This window comes from Corvus hawaiiensis, chromosome 20 (assembly GCF_020740725.1).
Source record: "Corvus hawaiiensis isolate bCorHaw1 chromosome 20, bCorHaw1.pri.cur, whole genome shotgun sequence".
NCBI lineage: Eukaryota > Metazoa > Chordata > Aves > Passeriformes > Corvidae > Corvus > Corvus hawaiiensis.
Window position 1 is genome coordinate 1,310,936 of NC_063232.1, and position 24,575 is coordinate 1,335,510.

The following is a 24,575-nucleotide window of genomic DNA, read 5'->3' on the forward strand; positions in this document are numbered from 1 at the left end:
GCAGCAGGAACTGGAAGTGCTTTGGGCAACCGGGCAGTCATGAGTGGAGATCCTGGCCTGCCTTCCCCTGAAGGGTCCCAGGCTCGTCTGCCGTGCTCTGGGTGTGGTGCTGCCTCTTGTCTTGCGCCTGCTTTAATTTCAGTGAATTTGTTGATCTTTGGGACTTGGTGCATTCACAGCGATAGGAAAAGCAGGTTTTGTTTAGATCCCAGAGCACAGCTTGGATCTCTTCCTCTGCCCATTCCCAAACCTGTTCCCTGCTCCCACCCCTGACTGCTGCCAAGGGTCAACGGGGGCTTCGTGTCCCCTGCGACTCCTGTCCCCACAGTGTCCCCTTTGCTAACTGGGTGTCCTTCCATGTCCTGCACAGCTAAATGGCAGTGAGCCTGTCCCCAGAGCAGCCCCACAGCGGGGGCCCTGACCCCCACTGGTAACCCCCATCTTGGGGGTGCTCCCCTGGACCCTCACAGCCTGTTCCTGCTCTGTGCCAGGGCTTGGGCAGCAGGACCCCACACATTAGAGGGCATGGGGGGAGAAATCTCCCCTGTAAGACATGCAGGGCTTCTCAGCTTCGCCCCCTTCCAGCGTGGGGCACAGCGCCCGAGGGAGCCGAACCCACCGGGGGTCGTCGCTTGGCCCTGGGGGCGCGGGCAGAGGAAGGTGTTCCCTTCCCGGGGTGCGACCGGCAGCGGGACCCCCGACGGCAGCCGGGTCCGGGGCGCTCGGAGCCACCGTCCCGTGCGCGCCGTCCCGCCCGGCGCTGCCCCCGCCGCTCCCCCGGGGCCTCCCGCCGGCCGCGAGGCAAAGTCCGCCCCGGCGGGCGCTAAGGGCCGGGCCGAGCCGTGCCGGGCCGGGGCGGGGGCCGGAGGAGAGGCCTTGGCGCTGATTTGCATAAGGTATAATGCCTTATGGTGGCGGTCATGGCTTGGTAGAGCGCGGCCCGCGGCCCGCAGCAGCCGCGGCCGGGGCGGAGCGGGGAGGAGGGAGGCGAGCGGCGGGCGCGCCGCGGCCCCGGGAGGATGGTGTCCCAGCTGAGCGCCCTGCAACGGGAGCTGCTGGGCGCCCTGCTCAGCTCCGGGGCCACCAAGGAGGGGCTGATCCGCGCCCTGGAGGACATGGTGCCCGCCGCCGGCTTCGGCGTCAAGCTGGAGAGCCTTCCGCTGTCTCCCGGCGGGCCCCCCGACGGCAGGGCCGCCCTCCCGCCGCTGGCCAACGGGCACGGCAAGGGCAAGCTCTCGGGCGACGAGGGCTCCGAGGACGGCGACGACTTTGACACGCCGCAGATCCTCCGGGAGCTGCAGTCGCTCAACACGGAGGAGGCCGTGGAGCAGCGGGCAGAGGTGGAGAGGATGATCAGGTACCGGCACCGGGCTCACCCCGCGGCGCGCCGGGGTCCGCCCGCAGGCGCTCGGTCCGACGGCCCCGGCACCAAGCGCCCTGCCCAGGGGCCGTTCCCGGTGTGTCGAACCCCGTGTCGGGTCCCGGCGCTCCCTGCTCGGTGTGTCCCACCCGGTGGCGGGTCCCGGTGCTCCCTTGCCCGGCGGTGGCGGAGGCCCCGCGGCGGAGTGGAGCGGGCAGGGGGAAGCCGGAGCCCGGCGGCCGCGTCCCCCCGTCCCGTCGGGGCCGCGGCGGGGCCGGCGGTGCCGGGGCCGTGGGGGCTCGGACCGGCCGCCGGCTCCGTCCCTCCGCGCCGGCGGCTCAAACATAAACCGCACCACGTGGAGCCCGGGGCGTTATTAATTTATTTCTATAAATCATCAACAGAAAGATACACAAAGGGCCGCGATCAGGGCGATCGGGCCGGCGGGTTATTCATTGCAGGGGTTGTAAAGCGGACCGGCAGCGGGGAAGGAGGAGGGAATCCCCGACGGCGGCGGCTCCTCTCCGGCCCGTCCCGAGATGCGGCTCCGCCGGGCCGGTCCGAACGGGGCAGCCCCGGGCTCGGCGGGCAGCGCTGCCCCGGCCCTTGGGGGCGCGGGTGGCACCGACCCCGCTCCGGAGCCCCGGGGAAGCGGCGGCCGCCGCCTCTCCCGCGGCCGCGGGGCCGGTGCGAGCAGGTGGGAGCCCCGCGGGGACACCCCGAGTGCGGCGGGGACGCCTCGGGGTCCGTCCGTGTTCCCCCGTTGTGCGCTGCCGGTCTGGTGCCTGTGGCGATGCCCGGCGCGATACCCGGGGCGCGGCCCCGGTGCCGCCGCCCGTGTGTGCCCGTGCCCTCTGCCAGCCTGCAGAGCCCAGGGGCAGCCCCCAGTCCCCCCCGACATCCCTGGGCCGCGGCAGCGACGTGCTCCGGTCCTGCCCCGGCACCAGCAGGGCAGACGGTGCCGTTTGGGGACGGGGCAGTGTCACCCGCGCCTGCCCAGGCTGGGGCCCCTCGGGTGCCACAGGGGCTCCGTGCGAGGGAGGATCCATCGCAGACCTTTCTTGATGGGTTCCCACCCCTCCTGCTTGCCACGGAGCCCTGCACCCCTGCGTGCTCCCACCTGTCCCCTGTGCCCTCCTTGCTGGCCACATCCATCCCCGGGGTGGCCGGGGGTGCCGAGCAGGCTGAGCCCCGGGATCACTGTGCTCCCACAGGTGTTTCCGTGCAAAGTTTGCCTTGGGTGCAAACAAGAGCGGGCACATGTCCCTGAGGAGCCTTTGCAAAGAGCTCGTGTTTGCTCTAAGAGAGGCCTTTGTACTTGGAGAGGGAGTGGGTAGGGGAGCTGGGAGACACCGACCGCGGCCGTGCTTGGGGGCTGAACCCCCTCTTCTCCTGCTCCCCTGGTGTCCTGACCCCAGGACAGGCTCACTCTCGGGCTATTCCCACACCCCTGGGGGTGCTCAGCCCTGCAGCTCTCCAGGACCGTGGTCTGGGCTTTGCTGCCCACCCATGGAGTGGAGGGTGCCGTGGTCCCCGTGGGTTCACCCTGGGCGGTGGCACGGAGAGCCCAGCTCTGGGAGAGACACCCCATGGCTCCCTCCCTGCCCCATCCTGCCTGCCAGGGCTCACCCAGACCCCACTCAGGCAAATAACAAATCCCAGGAGCCCCCAGATCCCATCCATGGGCTGGGGACTTGGGGAAAACCACCAGGCCTGGGGACCCAGCAAAGCCACCCCCAAATGTGTGGGGAGTGTGGGTGCAGCCGATGCCCTGGTGTGCAGGGAGATGCTGGCCAGGGACGTCTTTTCTGCAGGGAGCTGGGTTTATAATCCATCTGTATAAATTCTTGGCATATTTCTCTGAGGATGTGGAGTGTATTTACCTGGATTTGAGGCTGACAAAATGGGTGCGCTGGTCTGAGAATCGCTGAGAAGAGGAACAGGCTTTGGCCCCCCGCCTATGTGTGAGACTGAGTGGGGAAACGACTCTTTCTTGGGCAGCATTGGCAGCCAGGCTTTGTGGAGCTAATTTTGTACAAGAAAAACACACCTTTCCATGATTTTGGTGGAGAAGGATTGTGGAGCCAGGGCAATAAACTGGTTTTCCAGTATTAGAAAGCACTCCTGGGTTGGGTCAGGGTTTTGGTTTTGTTTGTAAGTAAAGTCGTGTTGAAGATTGGACAATTAATGTTGGTTTTATTTCATTTTGGTGACAGAATCAAAGAAAAAGGGCTGGTGTTGACTCAAAAGGTTTTCCTCTCTGGCTTTTTAGGTTACCAAAAAAGAAAGGAAAAAAAAAAAGAGGCCAAACAAACACTCAAACGTTTCATTTTTGGGTCAAGTCCAAACATTTTGTTTAACATGAAACAAAATGTTTGGGTTTGGTTTCAGGTTGTTTAACCCTTTTGAATACGGTCAAGTTAATTTGTAAAGGAAAAGTCACTGCTCAGAAATTAAGAGCTGAATAATTGTTTTGAAAGTGTAAGTGTGAAACACGTTGGAAATGTCAAGGTGAAGCCTTTTTAAAAATAATTAAATGGAGGGAAATTCTGGGACTTTTTTTTTGCTAATTCTCAGGTATTTTTCCAGCCAAAACGTTGCCAAATTTTATTTGAATTCCAAAATCTCGCTTGTAGCCTGCGAGTCACTCCTTTGACATTTTCCAAGTGTTCTCTGATTCACTGGCTCACGGTTTCACTCTGAGAAAACGCTGCCCCGGGCTCGGTGGTGAACCAAACCGCTCTTAGAAATGATAATGAGCTCTGTTTCATTAACTTGTTATTAATCAGTAATTAGTGGGATCAGTTAGGTGACATGAACCGCTTGTGACAAAGGTCTGCACGAGCCCCTCAGCCCGGGCGCGGCGGCTTTGCCCAGTGCCGCTGGGAAGGATGTTTTCTCCACATCCTTCTCCTTCCTTCCCACCTTCTCCTGGGAACCATGGCATGGAAAGGACCCCCTGTATACAGCGGGGTTCCCCTGCCTGGAGGATGCAGGGTTGGACACAGGCTCAGTGACTCCAGGAAGGCTCCGTGGCTCCTTCCCGGGGTGTGACAAAGCCCCGCTTGGCTCTGCTCCGGTACTTTTGCTGTGGATCCAACCAGCTTTGTTTTCAAGCTGCATTCAGGACAAAAAGTAAGAAATCTACTTGTTGGGCTTTTTTTTTTTTTTTTTCTTCCTCCACTTGACAAGTTGAAGGATCCAAAATAAGTAATGAATTGGGAAAGCAGTCGGACGGTCGCTCCAAGGGCGGCGTTGGGGGATCGCATTATTTGAGTGCAGGACTGTGACCAGGTCTGGGCTCACGCCGATTTTTCAGTGCTAAAATGCTTCCTTCTAGCCCAGAATAAACCCAGGGGTCTTGGATACAGCACAGGTGTGTGGGCCCAGCCTGCTGGCACACTGGGCATTCGATAGAGCTAAAGGCCACGGACAGCATTTGGATTTTCAACTGTAATTTTGTTTGTTCCCTAAATCAGCCTCAGCTACTCCAAGGGCAAAAGTAATGTGATTTAGAGAAGAGTCATTTACCCTAGATCCTACAGGATCAAGTGTTCAATAATAATCAGGAATGACTCAACATTTTTGGGGTTTTTGGTTTCGGTTTTGCATTTGGGGACTCGTTGGGGTTTGTGTGCCTGGTTTGACCTTGGCTTCTCACCCTTTCACATATGGTCGATGTGTGCACAGCTGTGGGAGCGAGGGAATAGGGTCTCTTTTAAGGGGATATTGAGATTTTCAGATCATTATCCCTGCGGGAATGGAAGGAAGAAGCTACACAGCAAGCGTGGCAGGTGGGGCTTGGTGGCCGTGCAGGGGTCCCTGCCAGCCACTGCCGATCCTGGGGGCATGGGGCACAGTGCAGGTGATGCACCCGTGAGCAGAGGCAGGAAAAGCATCCCCAGCACTCCTCTTTCTTCATTAAGAGACCAGGATGGGCGTCCCATCCCCATCCGCGTGTGTATCCCATGGCGTGTGTGTATCTTCCAAGGGAGAACTCGTGCTGAACGCAGCCGCAGCAGTTCACGGACGGGCTGTGCTTCTCCGCGGAGGATCTGGAGGAGCTTTACTGGCATTAATGGGACCTTGGTGTGTCCCACCAGGACACCGGAATCCTCTGCTTCTCCCTCCCTGGGGGAACAGTCTGGCTGGCAATCCCCGGGGTGGGTGTGAGCCCCCATCCCGCCAGCCCTGGGGTGGGACAGGGCTGTTTTGGGGGCCTGGAGAAAAATATACGCTCAAAGGATCTTGTGTCCTTCTGAAATAGTAATAATAATAAAAATAGTAATAGTAATGATAGTAACAGTAGTGAAGGGTTTCCATTATGGGAAGAAACAAATACTGGGGGCTTTTCCCTGGCAGCAGATATTAACCCTTGATTTCCCTTGCTGCAGCGAGGACCCATGGCGGGCAGCGAAGATGATCAAGGGGTACATGCAGCAGCACAACATCCCGCAGAGGGAGGTAGTGGATGTCACCGGCCTCAACCAGTCCCACCTCTCCCAGCACCTCAACAAGGGCACCCCCATGAAGACCCAGAAGAGAGCTGCCCTGTACACGTGGTACGTCCGCAAGCAGCGGGAGATCCTCCGGCGTAAGTACCCGCGGCAGCGCTCGCCTCTGGGGACGGTGGTGGGGAGAGGGGTGTCCGTGTCCCTGTCCTGCCCCTGGGTACCAGCACAGCCCCCGGACTCCAGCTGTGTAGCGTCTCCCCAAAACATTTTTCCAAGTAAAATGAATTTAAGGCACAGGAAAACTGGGTGAGAGCCCCTCTTGGTGGCAGGGTTCCCCCTGGCTCACCCACACAGCTGAATTTCAGGGTGTTTGTATTAGTTAGAGCTGGGAAAGCAATTAATGATGGCTCACAATTAGGTGCCTTTCCCACCTTTGCCCCTTTTCATTTTTATTTCTAAGGCTGCTCATTTTTTTCAACTAAGAGCAAAAAATGTAGAGAGAGAAAATTAAAGCCCCCTGAATTGCTGCTGTCTGTAGCAGGGTTTGGGGCAGTCTGTGCTGTTTAAAATGCAGATGATTTTGACCAAGAACACAGACTATTCTTGTGTGCCCCTCTCTCGCTGTTCCCTGCCCTGGGATCTGTCCCGTTGAGCTCAAAGCAGCCCTGAGAGGCACTGACACCCCCCAGGGAAGGGCTCTGCCTCCCTCCTCCAAAAGGATGCAAAATCCAGCAGATGGGAAGTGCAGAAAAGGGTTTAGCACCAAATGCCATTGCTCTGAAAACACACCTTGAGACGTTAGAGCAAACAGAGCCTGCTCCAGCCTTGCCCTGTGTTTCCCTCCCGTCACGGGGGGAAAAGCCATTATAAAAAGAGGGAGAATTCCCCTGCAAAAGTGGGAATAATAAAACCCTCCCATTAATCTCCCTTTACTGCCGTGGTGACAAGCGCCGGGGCTGAGGCGGCCGCCGAAGGTCACCTCTGGTGCTGCCCGCCCCGGGCACGGGGCCGGCGTCCCACCACGCCAGGATGGGAGTGGGAGGGGAGCTGTGGGTGAGCAGAGAGGGGCACCCTCTCGGGGGGCTTTGCAGTCGTCCTGCCCAGCTCCTTGCTTGGAAAAATCCTCCCGAAACAAGTGCAGGCTGGCAGGGGCCCTGTCCATGAATATGCATGGCCATACGCATGTCCTGCATGTGCCTCCCCATTAAACAGGGATGGCAATAGGCTGGCCCCTTCCCGGGATGGGTGGCAGGGAGCACCTGGCTTGCTCCAAAGGCTGCCATGGGCTCGGGGTGCTGCGGGAGGGGACACGGGGGGGCCACCTCTGCGCGGGACAGTGACTCCGAGCGGCGGCTACAGGCCAGCTCACGTCTGCTCCTTTCTCTTTCAGAGTTCAACCAGACAGTCCAGGGTTGTGGAAATATGACAGACAAAGGCAGTCAGGATCAGCTGCTGTTTCTCTTTCCAGAGTTCAATCAGCAGAACCAGGGGGCTGCCCAGCTCGACGACGCCTGCTCTGAAACCCCCAGCAAGAAGATGCGGCGCAATAGGTTCAAGTGGGGGCCGGCCTCCCAGCAAATCTTGTACCAAGCCTACGAGCGCCAGAAGAACCCCAGCAAGGAGGAGCGTGAGACTCTGGTGGAGGAGTGCAACAGGTAATGGCTGTCCCACACAGCCTGTGCTGCCTCCCCTGCCGCACAGCCTCAGCCTTCCTTCCGAAAGCTGTGGGAGATGCTGGGCTCCCAGCTCACCACCCCAGCTCCTGGCTCATGGCACAGCTTTGCCGAGCTGCCAGGCCTCTCCTTGCCGTGTTTTCCCCATCTGGGTGATGTTTGGGGCAGAGTGAGCTCTGTGCTAGGGCAGGGATGTGATGGGGATGCTGCAAGGATGATGCAGGGATGCAGCGGGGATAGTGCAGGGATGCTGCAGCGTTCCAGCAGTATCAGAGGGACCGGGGATGGCCTTTACAGCATGGCTGTAGTTGAAGAGAGCAGGTGGGCTCATAGGAAGGGCTGAAACTCCCCCAGATTTGCTGTCATCCCGAGCCCCCTGCTTACCCCCAGCCTCACCCTTGCTCCAACGTGTCCCCTTGCGCGTGCAGGGCCGAGTGTCTGCAGCGAGGAGTGTCCCCCTCCAAGGCGCACGGGCTGGGCTCCAACCTGGTGACGGAGGTCCGTGTCTACAACTGGTTCGCCAACCGGCGGAAGGAGGAGGCTTTCCGCCAGAAACTGGCCATGGACGCCTACAGCTCGGGCCAGCCCCCGCACAGCATGAACCTGCTGCTGTCCCATGGCTCCCCGCACCACAACCAGCCCAGCGCCTCCCCTCCCAGCAAAATGCCAGGTAAGCCTCGCCGAGGATGCTCGGGGGGTGATGGCAGAGCTTGGCTGGGGATGGGGATGCTGAGCCCGCGGGGCTGCGCGCGCAGGGAGAGGATGCTCACCCTGGTCCCTGCTGCAGCCTCAGGGAGGGATGGGGATGGTGATGGAGAGGAGCACGTGCTGTCACTGCAGTGTTATGGCCAGGCGAGCCACATGGTGAGGGCTGGGTTTCCGTCACGCCGAGGATAAATCAGTGTTTGCTTGATTGGTTTAACTCACGGGAGTTCCGTGTGGGCTCGGCTGGGCAGGGAGAGGCTGTGCCCAGCAGGGCAGGAGGACCTGCCCTGTGCCTGCTGTGTTGTGCCGATGCCAGTCCTTGGGATGCAGCGCACTGGGGAGCACTGGTTTTGGGGGTGCACAGGCAATGCCCGTGGGAAGGTGTGGCAGGCAGTGTGTCCTGGCCTCGCTGCAGGGCTGGAGATACCCCGGGCTGGGTGCATGACTCTGCACCATCCCCATGCCGGAGTGGAGGGAGGTGGATGAGGGAAGCTGCTGGGGGTGCAGGCTGCGTCCCGGCTGCCCCTCGTCCCCCTCGGACACAGCCCCGGCACCGGCACAGCTTGGTCAGGGAGGCTGGAACCAGCCGCCTCCTGGAAATGACCCTGCCCGGCTCGTAACACACACCCAGCTCGTTACAAAGGCAAATCGAAAGGAACCCGTGTGGCGGAGAGTCCCCGCGGGAAGGGCAAGGTGCCTGGGGACAGGACTGGGGACGCTGCCAGCGGGTGGCTGGACACCAGTCCTCGGGTGTTGGCAGGCGGTGGCAGCCCCCGAGGGGTACCCGGGGATGTGGGTGGGCAGCTCCTGGCCCTGGGAGGAATCGGCAGCATCCCGGGGACCGGCCAGCGGTGACCAAAATGTGACCCTGCCCCAGGAATGCCCCGCACAATGGCGGGGACGGGGAGGACGTTTGCCCTGCTGTCAGCGGCTGATTGCTTACAAGGTGCCCTACAAGCACATTGTCAGCAGAATCAGCTGTTTTCGGTGTCGCGGCGGGCTTCACAATGCCCCACCAGCATGCAGCCCCGCATTGTCACGGCGTTGTCCCCCGTGCATACTTAATTGACAATTAAGCCGGGGCTTTGAACGAACCCCGCTGCCTTTGATGTGCCCCCGGCCTGCCAGCGCACATGGGGCACCCCCCGAGAGCCTTTGTTTTCTTCTATTAGGGGACAGCAATTACTGTAACCGCGGGCATTTATCTTGGGGCTGCGGGGCCGTTAAGCCCCAACCTTTATTTTCCCGTCGGAGCGGTGCCAGCAGGGGCCGGCCGTGGCTATAGGGCCGGTGACAGCCCATTCCGAGGGGCTTTTGAGCCGGGCAGGAGTGATGGCTGCAGGGAAGGGCCCCTCCGGAGGGGTCAGGAGGGCTTGGCTGCGGGAATTTCGTGGCGGTCGGTGCTCGTATCCATCCTGAGGAGGAGGAGATGGGCGCAGCAAGGGACACTGTGGGGTTTTAGGGCTGATTCGGGGGGCAACAGGCAGGGATGGAGCTCAGCCATGGTTGCCACAGGGTTCTTGAGCCAAGCTGGGTGGGAGAGGCTTCCGGCTCCCAAAACACCACCGGGTCCATCGCTGCTGGAACCTCCTCCAAGAGGTGTTTGGGGATCCACTCCTGGTGGGGCACCTTCGGTGCTGGCTCTGCTGCCTGGCTGACCCCATCCTGGCTGTCCATGCTGGGATTTGAACTGTCCTTGCCCCGCTGCGGCGGCGTCTGGGCCGCTCAATGCCTTAACAGCTTAATGAGGATGCTGGGACACTGCCCCTGCCCTGCCCGGCCCCCGTGACGTCCCCGGCAGGAAACGATGGGGCTGGAGCTGTGGGGCAGCTGCAAACCTCTCCCGTGCCCGTGGACAAAGAGGGATCGCCTCTCCTTGGGACATCAATGGGGTCTTGCAAAAGGGCGGAATGACAGCGGGGCAGGGATGAGAGCTGTAAAAGTCAAACATCCTCCGGTCTCTTCTTGGGGACCCATCTGTCAGGCCTCGAGCTGTAGTTTTTAACTATTTGGAGGTAAATACTTAAAGCCTTTCTATCTCGGAGGCTCCTCTCCGAGGCTGGACTTTTCCCTTACTCTGGGTTTTATCAGCGATCTTGGTTCCCTGTTTGATTTGAAGGTCACTCGGGGCTTTATCTCTGTGCCATGCCGTAGACTCTGGCTTATGCCATTTTTATCTTCAAGAGCCCCGAAGACAATTGGGCCATTGATGAGATTAGGGGAAGCACTGCCCGCCCCCACTCCCGCCCTGCATACAAAGGGCCGCCCGCCCGCCCGCCCGGCGCACCCGCAGAGCCCTGGCCCCACAGCATCGCCTCCAGCCTGTCCTGGGGGGCTCCACGCCCATGGGGGTCAGGGTGTGATCCATCCATCCATCCATCCATCCATCCATCCATCCCTGCTCTGCAAATATCAGAGTAGCAGAGCGATATCAGAGCAATCACATTTATATACATATATATTAAAATGCATTACTTATATATATATATATACATTTTGATATCTCTACAGATGGAGATAAACATAAAAATAACCCAGTGCCACCCCTGAGATTCTTCCTAAAACCCAAAGGGCAATTTAAGTGCTTTAACTTTCCTTTAAAGCAGAGCCCATCAGTAAACCCTCTCTCCAGGGGTACCCCAGTTTATACCTGGATCCTCCCTGGTGTTCCTTGGGGTGCTGGTTCTGACTGGGACCCAGTGCCAGCAGTTGTAATATTTTACTGTCGGGGGCATTGTGGGGCTCGGTGGGTACAGTGCACTGTTAGGAGCTTTTCCCTGTTTTATGGGGGTAATTAGAACTTTATGACAGCAGCGAAATGGGAGGGTCTAGTCCCCATAAACGGGTTTATAATGGATATAAACTATGCACCTCTGTAACTGAGCAAGATTAACACTTTAGGGACAATTTGAGTGGCAGCCCAAAAATCAGAGCTGCCCTCGGTGCTTCCTGGACCTGAATTTTGGGAGCGTGAAATTGTCCCATCAGCGACCTGGCTGTCCATGGTGTCAATGGGTGGAGCATCACTGAGTCCAGCGTGACCCCAAAAAATTACACTTTGCCTTTCTCACCTCACTTTCACACCCTGGTCCACACTGGTGGCTGCATCCTGGGGGGTCAGTCAGAGCCAGAGCTGAATCCCTGCTGCCACCAGATCACTCACTGGTGATTTTTTGGGGTCTGTTCTGGGGTTTGGCATTGCTGGTGATGCGCAGGACACTGGTGAAGCTTGGGGCAGAAGTGCAGCCTGGAGCTGGGGGAAGGGGCAGATGCTGGAGGTGAGGATGGCGGCAGGGAAGTCGGGAGGTGCTGGGGCTGTCTGTGGAAAGCTGTGGGTGCACAAGACCCCCCTGCCCTGGGGATGTCATGCTGCTGTCCCCGTCCGTCGGCTGGAACAGGGTTAAGGCTACGGGAGCCGGACCCTGCGGCTCGTCTGGGGCAGGGGAAAGCAGTAAAACATTTCACAGGCTGTGCAGCTCAGGGGCCACACAATGGCCCATCCCATAAACAGACTTTTATATTATGGCTTTAGCTCCAGTTAAAAAAAAAAGCCTTGAGGAGGGAAGGCTCCACAGCCAGACCCATTCCTGGTGATCCCCATCCAGGCTCCTCTCCTGAGCAGCCACGGGAAGAGACTGAGGGGGAATAAATCCCTTTGCACAAGGGCTGCTTCCAGCTGTGGAGGCACAGGAGAGCAGCGGGAGAACTGTTGTGTGGGGCTCTGATGGCTGTCTGGGCCCAGCTCATAAACCCTGGATGCCAAAGCCCCCAGCTCGCTCCGGGAGGAATCCTTCAGTCCCAGTGCCAGCAGCTGGAGCTGTCCCCATGCATTCACCCCAGATGTGGGGGTGCCATGGGGAGGGCCCAGTGGTTGTGCTGCCAGGGGAGGGCTGGATCCCAGGGTTCAGTGACTGAGGGAGGCCTGGGGAGCTGAGGAAAGGCACCCCCATCATCAGGGAGCTCCGTGTGTTATGGCAGTGGTGCCTTGTAGTGGCTTCCCAGCATTGATGATCTGACCTGCCCAAATCCATCCCAGCCCTGGGGACACATAAATAATGACACCCTTCCCATTGTGGGAATGGGGGAAACCCAGTGAGGATAGATGCTTCCTAAATGAAGCCCTGGCAGAAGGCTTCTCCCTGCGCAGCAAGTGGTTTCTGAGCAGGGTCCTTGGTGGGGCTGGGGAGTGGCACCACTGTCACCAGCCCCAGAGCCCAGCCTCGCTCTCCTGGGGAGAGTTAATCTTCATCAAGACTCTTCATCAAGACACAGAGTCTTCAGTGGTTTTATCTAGAGACCCAAAACCTCAGTCCCCAGCCTATCAGGGAATCTCGGCGCTGGTTATTGTTCCTCAAACAATCAACGTCTTGTCCTTGGGGTTGCAAGGAAGAGCTTGAAAATCAGCATTTAACCTCCTGTGTGTTTTAAAGCCAACTTCACAGCTTTGGGTAGCTCGGCTCATGAGTTACCACCCCCTCAGCTGGATAGGGCACGGTTTTGCATTTAAAATGGACTTTGTGTTTTGTTCTTACTGAACCCAGAAGAGCTTGAGGACAGCAGAAACTCTGATTTCCTTTGCGAGAGGAGCCGTCTGCGCTCTCGTCTATCTCTCAGATCGCGCCCAGAAGAAAGGGCTTTATTTTATCTCCCCTCCCATTGTTTAAGCAGCGCCGGGATCCCGGCCCAGAGTGAAGCACCCTCTGCGCGGGGCCGGGGCCGCGGGAAGAATGTGTGTGACAGTGCCCGGGTTGAGTAATGTTTACCCTGTTCATGGCAGGGACGTCCACTCGGGCCGGCAAATATCCACCTGCCAGAGGACATTCTTTTATTATCAGGGATAAAGGGGTTTGCTGGGAAATGATCAGGAACCAGACATCGTGAGGAGATTCCTATCTGTGGGACGTGTTTGACCAGCTGATGGGGAAAATTTGGAGGCGATTAGGGAGTGACTGTGTTGTGGTTTTGGTGGAGGGTCTGGGTGGGTCTGTGCTCGGGCAGATGATTTTGGAGCTGATGGAACTCCTGGACTCCCGTTTTTATTTCTTTGCTTTTCCTTGGTTCAGAGATTAATTTCAGAGTAGCCCTTAGAGCATCCTTCACCGAGCCAGCCATGGGCTGAACCTCCCCTGTGATGGTCATTTGGAGGAGGTGTCCCCAGTGCCCTTGTGCAGTGGCTGGGGGTCACGGGTGGATGATGCTCACGGTGGCTGGCAAGATGGGCTTTGCCACCATGGGTTTTTTTTCCTAGGAGAGCCGTGGTTTGTCCGTCCATCATCCACTCCCAGGGCAGTTCAGTAAATCTGGTTGGGAGCACAGGGCTGGACTCCTCCTAATAAATGGCTTTTCACCGTAGTTGTCAAGGCAGCCCCGTAAAAGACACTTTTGTTTCCCATGGGTTTTCCTCAGTTAATTATTTGTGATCTGTAGATGCCTTTCCATGACACATGGCTGATCATATGGTTATCAGTGCGGGCTGCTTCAGCCAAATTAAATATATTTATATAGAAGGCCTGTGCTCAGGCCAGATTTCACTCCAGGGCAGTAGAGGGCTGGGGTCTGCTCTGGGGGTTGGTGTGTGTCTGGTCCCTCTGCCTTGCTGCGGTGCCCTGTTAATCATACACTTGTAGAGAGAGTGTCGGGAGGGAATCGGATGCAGAAGGGGCTGAGAAAACAGTGGGAGCCATGGATCTGGGAGCTGCTCACTGTAACTTCAGGAGATGCGGTCAGGGAGAAGCTGGGAAGCGGTGCTGGAGGAAGGGACACGCTTTTCAGTGCTCTCGCTTCTGTTCGTCATTCGCGGGTGTCATTTAGGAGCCTGTGCACGTCTGCATCCTTGTGCCACACACCGTGGGAGGGCTGGAGGCTCCGAGGGGGTCGGCACAGCCCTGGCACACCTCTCCGGTGCCCGAGGGTGATGCCAGCGCCGGCGGTGTTTTGCAGGGGTCCGGTACAGCCAGGCGGCGAGCGGCGAGGCGGCGTCCTCGGGGGCCATCAGCCACCACGGCAGCGGTGCCATGGTCACCACCAGCCAGGCCGTCCTGCAGCAGGTCTCCCCGGCCAGCCTGGACCCGGGCCACGGTTTGCTCTCTCCCGACGGTAAAATGGTGAGTACACCTGGCCCATTGTGGCGGCGGCGCTGATAAGATAAGAGGGCCCAGCGGGCAGAGCAAACACGCTTTCCCCGGGTTTCACACGCGGCCCAGGCTGAACAATGGGGCATTGTGGGGGAAGAGGGTGCCACTGTCCCCACCGCCAGCCTGCGAGGCGGCGCTCCCGGTGGGACACGGAGTGTTTTCCGAGATGGATCTGGCAGAGCCCGGGGGTTCATTGATCGAAGGCTGAACGTGCTGGGTGGATCACTGTTTGCTTTCTCCTGCTATGACATGGTATTGATAAAATACTCATTCATTACTTTTTCCCTAAGCCCTCCCAAGTTTGGGGTTTGGTGGGGAAGAGCTTTCCTTGCGAGCAGGGACGTTCTTGCCCCGGGGCATCACCCAGGGGATTGAAGCTGCTCGTGCTGGCTCTGGCCCCGCAGCTCCTGCCTCTCCCCATCCCCTTTGCCGTGTCCTTGGGGCTCTGCTGCCGGGGCTTTGCTGGGCAGAACCGTCAATGTCAGCATGGCAGGAGCAGGGATGTGACATCAGCATCCCTGTGGTGCAGGACATGTCCCCATGCTGGTGCTGCAGGGCTGTGGCAGGGCTCGAGCACTCGGGGTGCCCCTTCCTGGTGCAAAGCCCCTGGAGGAGTGGGTGAAGGAGCAGGGCAAGGAGGGGGTACAGGGGTTCGGGTCAGGACGGGATGGGATGTGATAGCAGAGCACAGCCCGCCCCTGGAGCAGGCTGGCAGAGGTTTGCGTGCAGCTGCTGCTTTTCCGGGAGGAGTTTTTTTTCCTGCTGAAATCGAAAGTCAAACATGGCACTGGGTGACGGGGCCAAGCCGGTTCTTCCCCGGTTTTCACTTCCATTTTCAGAGGGTTGTCCCTCCTGGGCCATCCCGTCGGTCTCCTGGCAAAGCTGGGTAGCCATGGAGGGGCTCACTATCCCCTCCCTCAGCTCTGGCACCGTTTCATTGTGCCTTTCCTTCTGGCTGGAGAGGGTCTCCGTGCAGTCCCTCGGGCTCTGGCACTCACCCTGCCACGCTGGGGGGACATTGCAGAGTGACACCCCAGCCCCCCCAGCCCACTCCCTCTGCCCCAGCACGCCCAGATCGCCTCAGGGGCGTGTTGAGCCTCATAACCCTCAGCCTGGAAGCCATAAAATGAGTCAGGGATAAAGGCGGTGGTGGCAGCAGCACTGCGTGCCCAGGGCGGGGGGTCCCCAAGGACGAGGCAATGCCAGCACCCCCTGCCAGCTCCTGGGACCGGGGCAGAGACCCCTGGAAGGGGCTGGGCAGCACGGCAGAAGGAAAGGGAGCAGATTAAACCGGGAAAATCCACTTGCTAAAGTGCAGCAGAAGAGCCCTGCTGAGTTCTCCCCGCGGCACAGACACTGCCCAGCGCCGTGGGGACCGCGCGGGACCGCGGCTCTGCCAGCTTATCTCTGATCTCTAGGCAGGGCTAGCTGGTGCTTGCAAGTGATTTAATAGAAATATGCTGTAGGCTGTGGTTTCTAGTAAGTAAACATGTGCCTTTAATGCCCCACATGAAACAAGGAGCTGCCAAGGAAGTTGCTGCATCTTTCAGGAAAGAGCATTACTGAGGCTCCAGAAATCTTTGGTGGCTCACTCTTTCATGCTCCAGTGTTTGCCTCAGCTGAGTTAGTGCCAGAGGGTCTGCCCTGAGGGTCCAGTGCCTGGAGGGTCTTTTCCAGTCATGCACAATCCAGGTGCAGCGCTGTGGGGCTAAACACCCCGTGAGAGGAGCTGGGGCTGCTGGCGAGCCGCGCGTGCTTGCCGGGAGCTGTTTGACTTGTGCAGCCGAGTGTGGTGTAACCCGGCCTTGAAGGGACTTTGAAAGTGGAAAATACCGGATCAGGAAATGTGAGTCACTCCCGGGCTTTGGAATTTATTGATGGATTTGTTTCAATTGCTATCTCTAGCTCACATGTGCAAAATAAACAAGGTGCTCGGAACTGGTGTCCAGAAATGTCACCTGAAGGGCCGCGGGGATCGCTCAGTGCAAGAGGGCTAACGACAGGGATTAGGGGAAGGGGCAGCAATTAAAGAAATAAGGCACTTACATGTTCTGGGGACCAGCTCCAGTCCTCGCAGCACATGCCAAGTGCCTTTGTCTGATCCCTAAACTTTGGCCTGAAACCCCAGGCACTGACTCTGGCTGTGCACACCTGCCCTGTCTCACCAATATCCTGCCCGGTTGGTGACTAAGATCATCACTATGAGGCCCTTTTAATCTGCTTTCTGTCATTTTTCTTCACCTTCCCGAGTCTATAGGTCCCACTTTCCCCTACAAGCACAGTTGTTAGAAGTTAATGAGTGTCGAGAGCCCTCAGCTGTCCCCGAGGGCTGGAGCTTGGACTTGGGGTACAAAACAGCAAAGGCTGGGGATGTGCCATGTCCCGGTGCCGTGCTCCAGTGGAGCTGGAAGCCAGTGCCAGCAAAGTCCTTCCCTGCTGTTTTGCTGTTTATTAACACGAAGTTGAGGTGCTGTAGTTGGGGTCTGCACCCTGGGGCCGTGGGGGCTGTGTGGGGTGAAGCCCCAGCAGGACTGCAGCCTGCTCCCCTCTGAGGAGGGGGCTCTGCTGATCCCCCAATGTCCCCATGAAGTGGAGGAGGGGGCTGGGGCACCCCGTGGCCGTGCTCTGACTGTGCCTGTCCTGCCTTGCTCCCAGCAGCTCTCGGTGTCGGGGGGCGGGCTGCCCCCAGTGAGCACCCTGACCAACATCCACAGCCTGTCCCACCACAACCCGCAGCAGTCCCAGAACCTCATCATGACGCCGCTCTCGGGAGTCATGGCCATCGCCCAGAGTAAGTGCACCCCGAGGTGGCCTCTGTGCCCTGCCCTGTGACAGGGAGGGGACACTGCCTGCTCCTGCCAGCACTGACGTCCCTGCTCTGCTCTCTCCCTGCTCCCAGGTCTGAACACCTCGCAGGCTCAGAGTGTTCCCGTCATCAACAGCGTGGCCGGCAGCCTGGCAGCCCTGCAGCCGGTCCAGTTCTCCCAGCAGCTCCACAGCCCACACCAGCAGCCGCTGATGCAGCAGTCCCCCGGCCACATGACACAGCAGCCCTTCATGGCCACCGTGACCCAGCTGCAGAACTCACACAGTAAGGCTCAGCGGGAGCTGCGGAGGGCCCTGGAAATGAATTCAGATGGGAAATCAGCTTCTGCTCTCCCCTGCCCAAAGCTGGCACCCTTGGCTGCTGCCCCTCTCTCATGGTTCCAGCTCATGGGATGCTCAGCAGTGCGGGGTGGTCACATCCCGTCCCATCCCTTCCTTCCCCTGCTCCATCTGTCTGGTCCAGCCACAGCCTCTCAGTCCCCACGGGTTTCTGGGGGTGAGCTGCTGCCTGGGAATGCAGTGACCTGCGGGGAAGTGCTGGGTTCTTCCCTTGGCTTGTTTTAGCTCATCCCTGTCTCCATGCTGCCCATTCCCATCCCTGGACCTGCTGGCTGGGGGTGGCTTTTCCCTGAGCTGTGCCCTTCCTGTCCGCAGTGTACGCACACAAACAGGAGCCTCCCCAGTATTCCCACACCTCCCGCTTCCCCTCGGCCATGGTGGTGACGGACACCAGCAGCATCAGCACGCTCACCAATATGTCTTCCAGTAAGCAGGTAATGGCCCCACAGAGGTGGCTGAGGGGGCACGGGGTGGGGGGTGAAGGTGGAGTGGAGCTTTTTCCCCTCTGGATATGGGGCTGGAGGTGGCAGTAGCAGAGATCCCATCCTGCTGCCTGTGCTGCACTCATGTGGGAAGCTGAGGATGAGAACCCCATTCCGGCCCCTTCACAGGCTCCAAAACACCTGCTTGCAGGTGGCATGATGGGGATTTGGGCAATTTTGTCTAACACTTGCTGGTACCAGCTGGGCCCTGCTCATGCCTGGGGCAGCTCCATGAGCGTGGGAGCATCCTACTGGGGCTGAGAAAGTAGAACCAAGCAGGCTCTGCTGCCTGTGTCCAGGGGGATCGACCCTGCTTGGAGTCAAGTGGAGTCCAAGGCTCCCCAGCTTCCCCCAGCCCATAAACCTTTATCATCTGCCCACTGCAGGTGTAAGGCTGGACTTATCCTGGTTCAAATCAGGTGTGTGAGGTTTTCCTTAGACAATAGTCCCTTTCTGAGAGCCAGATCTGGGGACTGTGGGAAATATGTGGCCCTTATTGATCGCTAGATAAATAAGAGAGAGCCTTGAACTTGCATTCAGATAAACTTTCTTCACGAGGTTTGACAGGGGACAGGTAAAAAATGTCTGCAATGACCACAGAGTAAATACAGTGTGGGATTGCTGTGAGATCCCCCGGGATCGCTGTGAGAGGGTGAAGGAAGGGGCTGGGGCTGCAAAGGGCAGACGTGGGGGATTTGGGGTGCTTGGGAAGGGGTCAGGAACACCACCCCCCAGGTCTCACTCTTTGCAGGTCTCAGGGTGACCACTCAGGCACGGCCGCCCCTCCGAGCTCCATTTCCTCCGTGCAGCTTTATCGGCCCATCTGCTGCGCGCTCAGCCCGAACTGCCCCTGATTAATCGAGTTCTCCTGCCTTTGATGCCGGGCTGGCCGCGGGAGCCCCGGGACACAGGAAATGTCCCTGGCAGGGAGATAGCGCCCGGCCATCCCCGCTGCCCCGGGCCCTGCGATCACCCTACCTTGACCAGCGCTGCCCACGGGGCTGGGGCTCCCGGGAGTTTCTGCCTCCATCACGTTTTTGCACTTTAATTAAAGCAGGAGGAGCTGTCACGGCTCAGGAGGGGGCATATGGGGCCAGGACCCTTCACCTGCTGCGACGAAGGGGCACCCACCCCCCCAGTACCCCCAATACATGATAAACATCCTGCAAGCACCAGGGCATGGTCTGACTCCTGTGTCCAACAGAGAACCCTCCCAGCCTCCAGGGTCTCTTTTCCTACCAACCATAGCCCAAGCTACAGCTGGAAAAATTTATTTTTGGACATGGATTTCTTTCTTGGTGCTTACTGGTTTCATTAGCCAGAGGTGAATGAAGTGTGACAGACGCACCATGGAGGCCCCATAAATGCTGCTTACCCCCCAAAATTGCTCAAATACCTGAATATTTTTGGTGATTTGGATTTCTGTCATCAACTGGGGCTACCAGGGGCTGTGCCCTGGCTCCTCCACACTTTGCCTCGGTATAAAGCAGGCAGCCCCCACCAGGCCCCAAAACCTGTTCCGTGGTGGAGGCGGCTGCTCTGGGTCCTGTGGGGGGGATGGAGCTGGGGGAGGTCCCTGGTCACCCCTCAGCTCTCCCCTCGCTTGCTGTGGGTCTCTTATCAGATGTTGTTATTAGACCTGGAAGGGGCAAATACCTCCTGGTTCCTTTGACAACGCTTGAGTCCAAGCCACCATGTTTATTACGTTGGCAAACACCTGATAGCCACAGCCAGTCCCTAATGACATGTCACGGGAGGCTCCTGGCGTCTCCTTATCTCCACCTGACGATGTTTGCTGTGCGCTCCAGCCCACAAGGTCACCCCCCTCCCCAGCCCCCTGCCCACCAGGGACCCCAGGGATGGAGAGGGATGGAGAAGGGGCCTCTGCAGTGGGATGGATGTGGCAGTGGGGGCTGCTCGGCTCCATCCCTGGAGGTGAGAGCGATGCTGGGGGTCAGCAATGAGCCCCCGGCGCTGCTCCCACTCCAGCCGAACTCAGCCTCATGTCTGGCTGCTCCTGGGCTGCGTGGTACAATCTCTGCAACAGCCTGGGCACAAACAGGCCCCATTATTGTTTTTATTATTTTTATTATTATTATTTATTTATTTATTTATTTATTTATTTTTGGGAGGGGGTGGCAATAGCTGGCTAAGAAAGTATTTTCCCACTGCCTCCCCCACAGGGGTGCCAGGGAGGGCTCGGGGCTGAGCAGGGCACCACCAAGGTCACGAAGGAGTGCAGGAGGTGATGCCTCCGAATGCTTTGCAGCGCTACCTCCTCCTCCTCCTGCCTCGCTCCCCGCCGCTCACTGTGCTGCTCCTTCTCCCTCCGCAGTGTCCCCTGCAAGCCTGGTGATGCTCCACACCTCGCTGCCTTTGCACATAGCAACGGGATCTTATTTTCCACAACATCCCGCCGGCGAGCTGCGCTCACAGCCCAGGAGTCGCCTGCCCGAGCACAGCCCAGCAGCGAGGAGCCCGACACGGAGCCGGGGCTCGAGGCTCCCCGCAGCCCTCCCGAGCCCGCCGGGGACCAGCCCGGAGCCGCGGGGCCCACCCGGGACCTGCCTCTCCTTCCCTCCACGCAGTATTTCCAAGATGTGTCTTGGGGATTGTTTTTCTGAAGTATTTGCCTTCCAAGAGGCTCTCCCGAGGAACAAGGCACGAGCTGTGCTGGGAACTGGTAGAAGGGGAAGATGGATCATATATAAGTTATACTCCTCCACTAGGCGGACTGAGAGGGACCGGGGTCTGTTACTTGGCGTTTGGAGGGAGGAATTGCATGTGTTGTTGAACTGAGCCAATTAAACTGTAAATACAGGTACAGTCTGCTCCATCTCCCCCCTCCCCACTCCTATACATAGAGATTTATATAAAAAAGAAGTAAATTTTGTCCAATGGATGTAAACTACTGTAATTAAGTGCAATTCCCCCATCTGTATATATTGGTCCTGAATATCTTCTCTTTCTCCTTTTTTTTTTTTTTTATGGTAAAGGTCAGAGCTGAGGATGGTTTTGGTTTTGTATTTCTCTTTTTCCTTTATATGAGTGAATTCCAATCCTGGGCCTGGCAAGGACACTGGTCAGGCAGCACCGGGCTCTGCTGTGCAGGAGGACAGGCAGACACGTGTCCCCTGCATGGTGACATCCCACGTGAGGGAAGGGCACAGGGCGAGCTGAGCAGGACCTGGACGATCCATGTGGGGACAACTGCGACTACGAATTAACCTCAGTGGACTTTCCCGCTTTTGGGGACTCTGAGATGGGCTCTGGTGGGGTGGGGAAGGACTCGGCAGCCTGGTGAACACATCCAGCTGCTGGGAAGTGTCAGCAGCTTCCAGGTGAGCCTGGAGCATTTGCTGCTACAAAGTGAATGAGGGGACATGGAATTCTGATGGGATCTTCTGCAGATGGGGTTCAGAGACTGTCTCCCTTTTCTCCCCCCTCGGCACAGAGGGGTTGGGTGCCCAGTTACTGCCTCATCTCCTGCCCAGTAAATGGCCAGTACAGGTGGCTTCTTCCTGCCTTCAGCAGTTGATGATGAGCCTTGTTGGCTCCAACCTTGCCAGCACACAGGGTGCTCTCATCCTCGCGGTGCCCTGGATGGATGGATGGATGGATGGATGGAATCTGGGCTGTGGTGTGAACGCTCCAGCTGCTGCCTTGTCTCACCTGGTAGCGGCTCCTGGATGGAAAGCTCCACAGCAAGATCTCCAGCTTGTGAATGATCCCAGCTCAGCGGTGAGGGCACGTCCAGCCCCTCAGGCACCTGCTGAGAACAGACACCAGAGCCCTGGAGGAGTTTGGGTGCCCAAGTCCAACCTCCTGAAGCCATGGAAGCTGTTAAAGGCATCGTCTGCCCTCTGTGAGACACGAGCTCCTCTGTACATGCTCCCCTCTGTAAAGGGATCTAATACTCCCCAGTTGTGCTGATTTTTCACTAACTTTGTGGCATGTGCCAACTGCTGAGAGGGATTTAGAGAGGTGGACAGCAGCAGAGGTGCCCATGGACAAATAACCATGCTAAGAAGGAGAACACTGGATGCTCTCTTTGGGCTGAGAAAGGCTCTTTGACTCAGTTTCTCTGGCACAGTGGGACCCTCACCCTCGCTGGGACTGACTGGAGCTGCCCTACGGTGAATAAGTCATCAGGAATTTGGAGAGCAATATTCAGAATTACATTTAATTTAATGTATACCATAATTAAACACCATTTCTTCTGAGTCCTTGCTGCCGTGTGGTCTGTGAATTCCACAGTGATCATCTGTGGTGGTTTGGCAGAGGCGGGGCTGACAGGATCACAGGCTGGTGGTGTGTCCCTCCTGCTGTCCCTTGCAATGATCATCTCCATTTATACCTGCCTGGATGTGAGGAGCCCAGTGTTTCCTGTGAATCCCCAGGTATCAGCCAGAGATCGCAGGAGGCTTTTGGAGGTGGGGAGAGCCGTGTCCTCACCCTCCTAATGATGCCCTAATGATGTTGCCCTTAGCCCAGCACGGTTCCTCCCTCATCCCCTGCTAACTTAAGCAGCCAAGTGCTAAGCAAACCAGTTAGGAGGGGAGTGCCAAAGCCAAGCCCCATCCGCTTTGGATGCTGAGCCCGTGGGTCAGTGCAGCCCGAGGGGGAAGTGGGAGGGTGTGCTCTAGGGGCTGGAAAGCTTTTGAAGGTCCTTGATTGTGGAGAGCTAACAGAGCTGAGTGACTCTGAGCACAGCAGTGGAAAAGGGTGGAACCTTTGTGAGGTTAATGGATTAAGCTTTCCCTGGCTGATGCAAATCCAGGTGGAATTGGCCCTGCAGAGGGAGGAATGGACAATCCAGTGGGATGCAGGTGGGAGAAAAGCACTAGACCTGCTGCAGCTGAGCTTATGCAGTACCTTTTGGGGTTTGATTTCTGCACCAGCTGTAAGAGGATCACAGATTGAAAGGATGGAGCTTGGGGTATGAAGAACCCTTCGGTAATTGGTCCAGGGTCAGTGCTGCTCTCCAGTCAGCTCTGCAGAGAAGGTAAGCGAAAACTTTGGGAAAAGGAGGCTTTGAGAATTGACCCCACCAGAGAGGGACGTGGTGAAGGAAGAGGGGACAGAGCCAAAAAAAAGGGGAAGAAGGGCAGAGGATACAAGCAAATGAAGACACAGCTGGAGCAGGTGACTCCCACGGAGCAGAGTGTGATGAAGCAGACACAATAAAGTCAATAATGTGAGTAGAACGAATGATTAATAACAGATGGTACTTTCCCCAGAGGTGTGGGTTTATGAAGTTGCTGAACAGTGCCTTGTGTGCTGTCACTTCCCATCCCTGGGCAGCAGGATCTGGGAAGGGGGGAAGCAGGACGGGTTACTAAGGATGCTGTGGGTGCTACGCATACCTGTGTGGGGAGAAAGCTTCCTCTGATTTTGAGTTAACCTCTGGCTGAGGAAACCTTTCTGGATGGTAAATACCACACAAAACTCTGCAGAGCAGCCTCTGCAGCAGCTGGGCTTGGGCTTGGGCTGGGGCTGGGGCTGTCCCTGGCCAGACCTCACCTTGCTCGGAGAAGCTCTGGGTGGGGTGTTTGCTCCCACAGGTGCCCTGGCTGCCTCATTAAATTGCTGGAAAATGCGATGTCATGTCAAATGAAGCTCCTGGAAGATACCTTTTCCTGCTGTTGCTGTCAGGCACGTGGTGTTTGTGGGTGATGCAGTTGTTATGGAGCAAAGAAACCAGCAGAACCATGACAAAGTTCATTTATGACCAATACAGTTTTACAGGGCTGAGTGATTGTTTTACAGTTCAAAGCTGCTTATAAGGGAATTCCTTGCACGTGATGATCCACAGGCTGCCACGAGGCTTTAGCAGTGTCTCTTCATGTGAACTGCAGCCTCCATCCTGGCAGGGCACAGGGACAAGGCTGCATTTAATTTAAAGTGCAGGTGTGGGTACAAAGGAAATCCCCCAAATCCCAGCACTGCCAGGGTCAGAGGGTGACAGCTGTGGTCAGGGCTGCTGAGGGTCTGTGTGACACAAGGACCTGCTCCATCCATGGAGGTATCACACAAAGCTCTCTGTTTTCATGCTCCTTCCCCAGTCCATGGGCTGAGGAGCAGGGGAAGAGCACAGGGAAACCTGAGATGCGCAGAGGTGGGATGTGAACGGCTGGGCAGGAGCATGACCTCTCCTTCACCTCCGAAGAGAGCACAGCTGTGACAGCTGCCCCGATGGGTAAATCCCATGCCCCGACCGCCTCCTGTTTGTGCTGCAGCGCCGTCAGTGCTGCCAGCAAAGTCACTGGGTCACAACCAGGTGAGCCACCCTCGCTGCCTGCCCCAGAGTCACGACAGGGCTTATCAAACCCTGAGCACGAGCCCTCAGCATGGGGCTCTGGCCGTCCCTCGGAGCAGGGCTCCTTGGGCTTATCACCTCCGTCACTGTGGGAGGAACGGAGCCAGGGAAACCCTGTCCAGGGCCCAACGCTGCATGCTGGCTGAGGTCTGGGGGCCTGGTGCCCGGGTCCCTGTGCCCAGGTGTGTGACAGCAGCCCGGTGCTGGTGCCCACCTTGCTGCCAGGGCAGTGCTGGGGCTGCCCAGGCCTCTGGTGCTGGCTGGGCTGCAGCCAGTCCGGCTC

At 57.9% G+C, this 24,575-nt stretch overlaps 1 protein-coding gene across 4 annotated transcripts; it reads left to right on the forward strand.

Annotated features, from left to right (window-relative positions):
• Positions 1–998: 998 nt before the first annotated feature.
• On the forward strand, positions 999–22,196 carry HNF1B (HNF1 homeobox B). Of its 4 annotated transcripts, none has more exons than XM_048325008.1 (9): positions 999–1,357; positions 5,755–5,954; positions 7,205–7,469; positions 7,916–8,157; positions 14,133–14,296; positions 16,982–17,117; positions 17,226–17,417; positions 17,807–17,925; positions 20,309–22,196. In XM_048325008.1, the coding sequence occupies exons 1-9, from the start codon at positions 1,020–1,022 to the stop codon at positions 20,327–20,329; spliced, it is 1,677 nt and encodes a 558-aa protein (XP_048180965.1). In that variant the 5' UTR covers positions 999–1,019; the 3' UTR covers positions 20,330–22,196. The 4 variants fall into 4 exon arrangements, with proteins under 4 accessions (XP_048180965.1, XP_048180966.1, XP_048180967.1 ...); XM_048325009.1 differs by having other exon boundaries at positions 16,985–17,117; XM_048325010.1 differs by having other exon boundaries at positions 7,283–7,469.
• The last annotated feature ends 2,379 nt before the right edge of the window (positions 22,197–24,575 follow it).

Bases quoted from the DNA above. Each gene is read 5' to 3' on its own strand.
- HNF1B (XM_048325008.1), top strand. From the start codon at position 1,020: ATGGTGTCCCAGCTGAGCGCCCTGCAACGGGAGCTGCTGGGCGCCCTG. The intron at 17,418-17,806 runs GTAAGGCTCAGC...TCCTGTCCGCAG, and splicing joins CCAGCTGCAGAACTCACACA to TGTACGCACACAAACAGGAG. The intron at 17,926-20,308 runs GTAATGGCCCCA...CTCCCTCCGCAG, and splicing joins ATATGTCTTCCAGTAAGCAG to TGTCCCCTGCAAGCCTGGTG.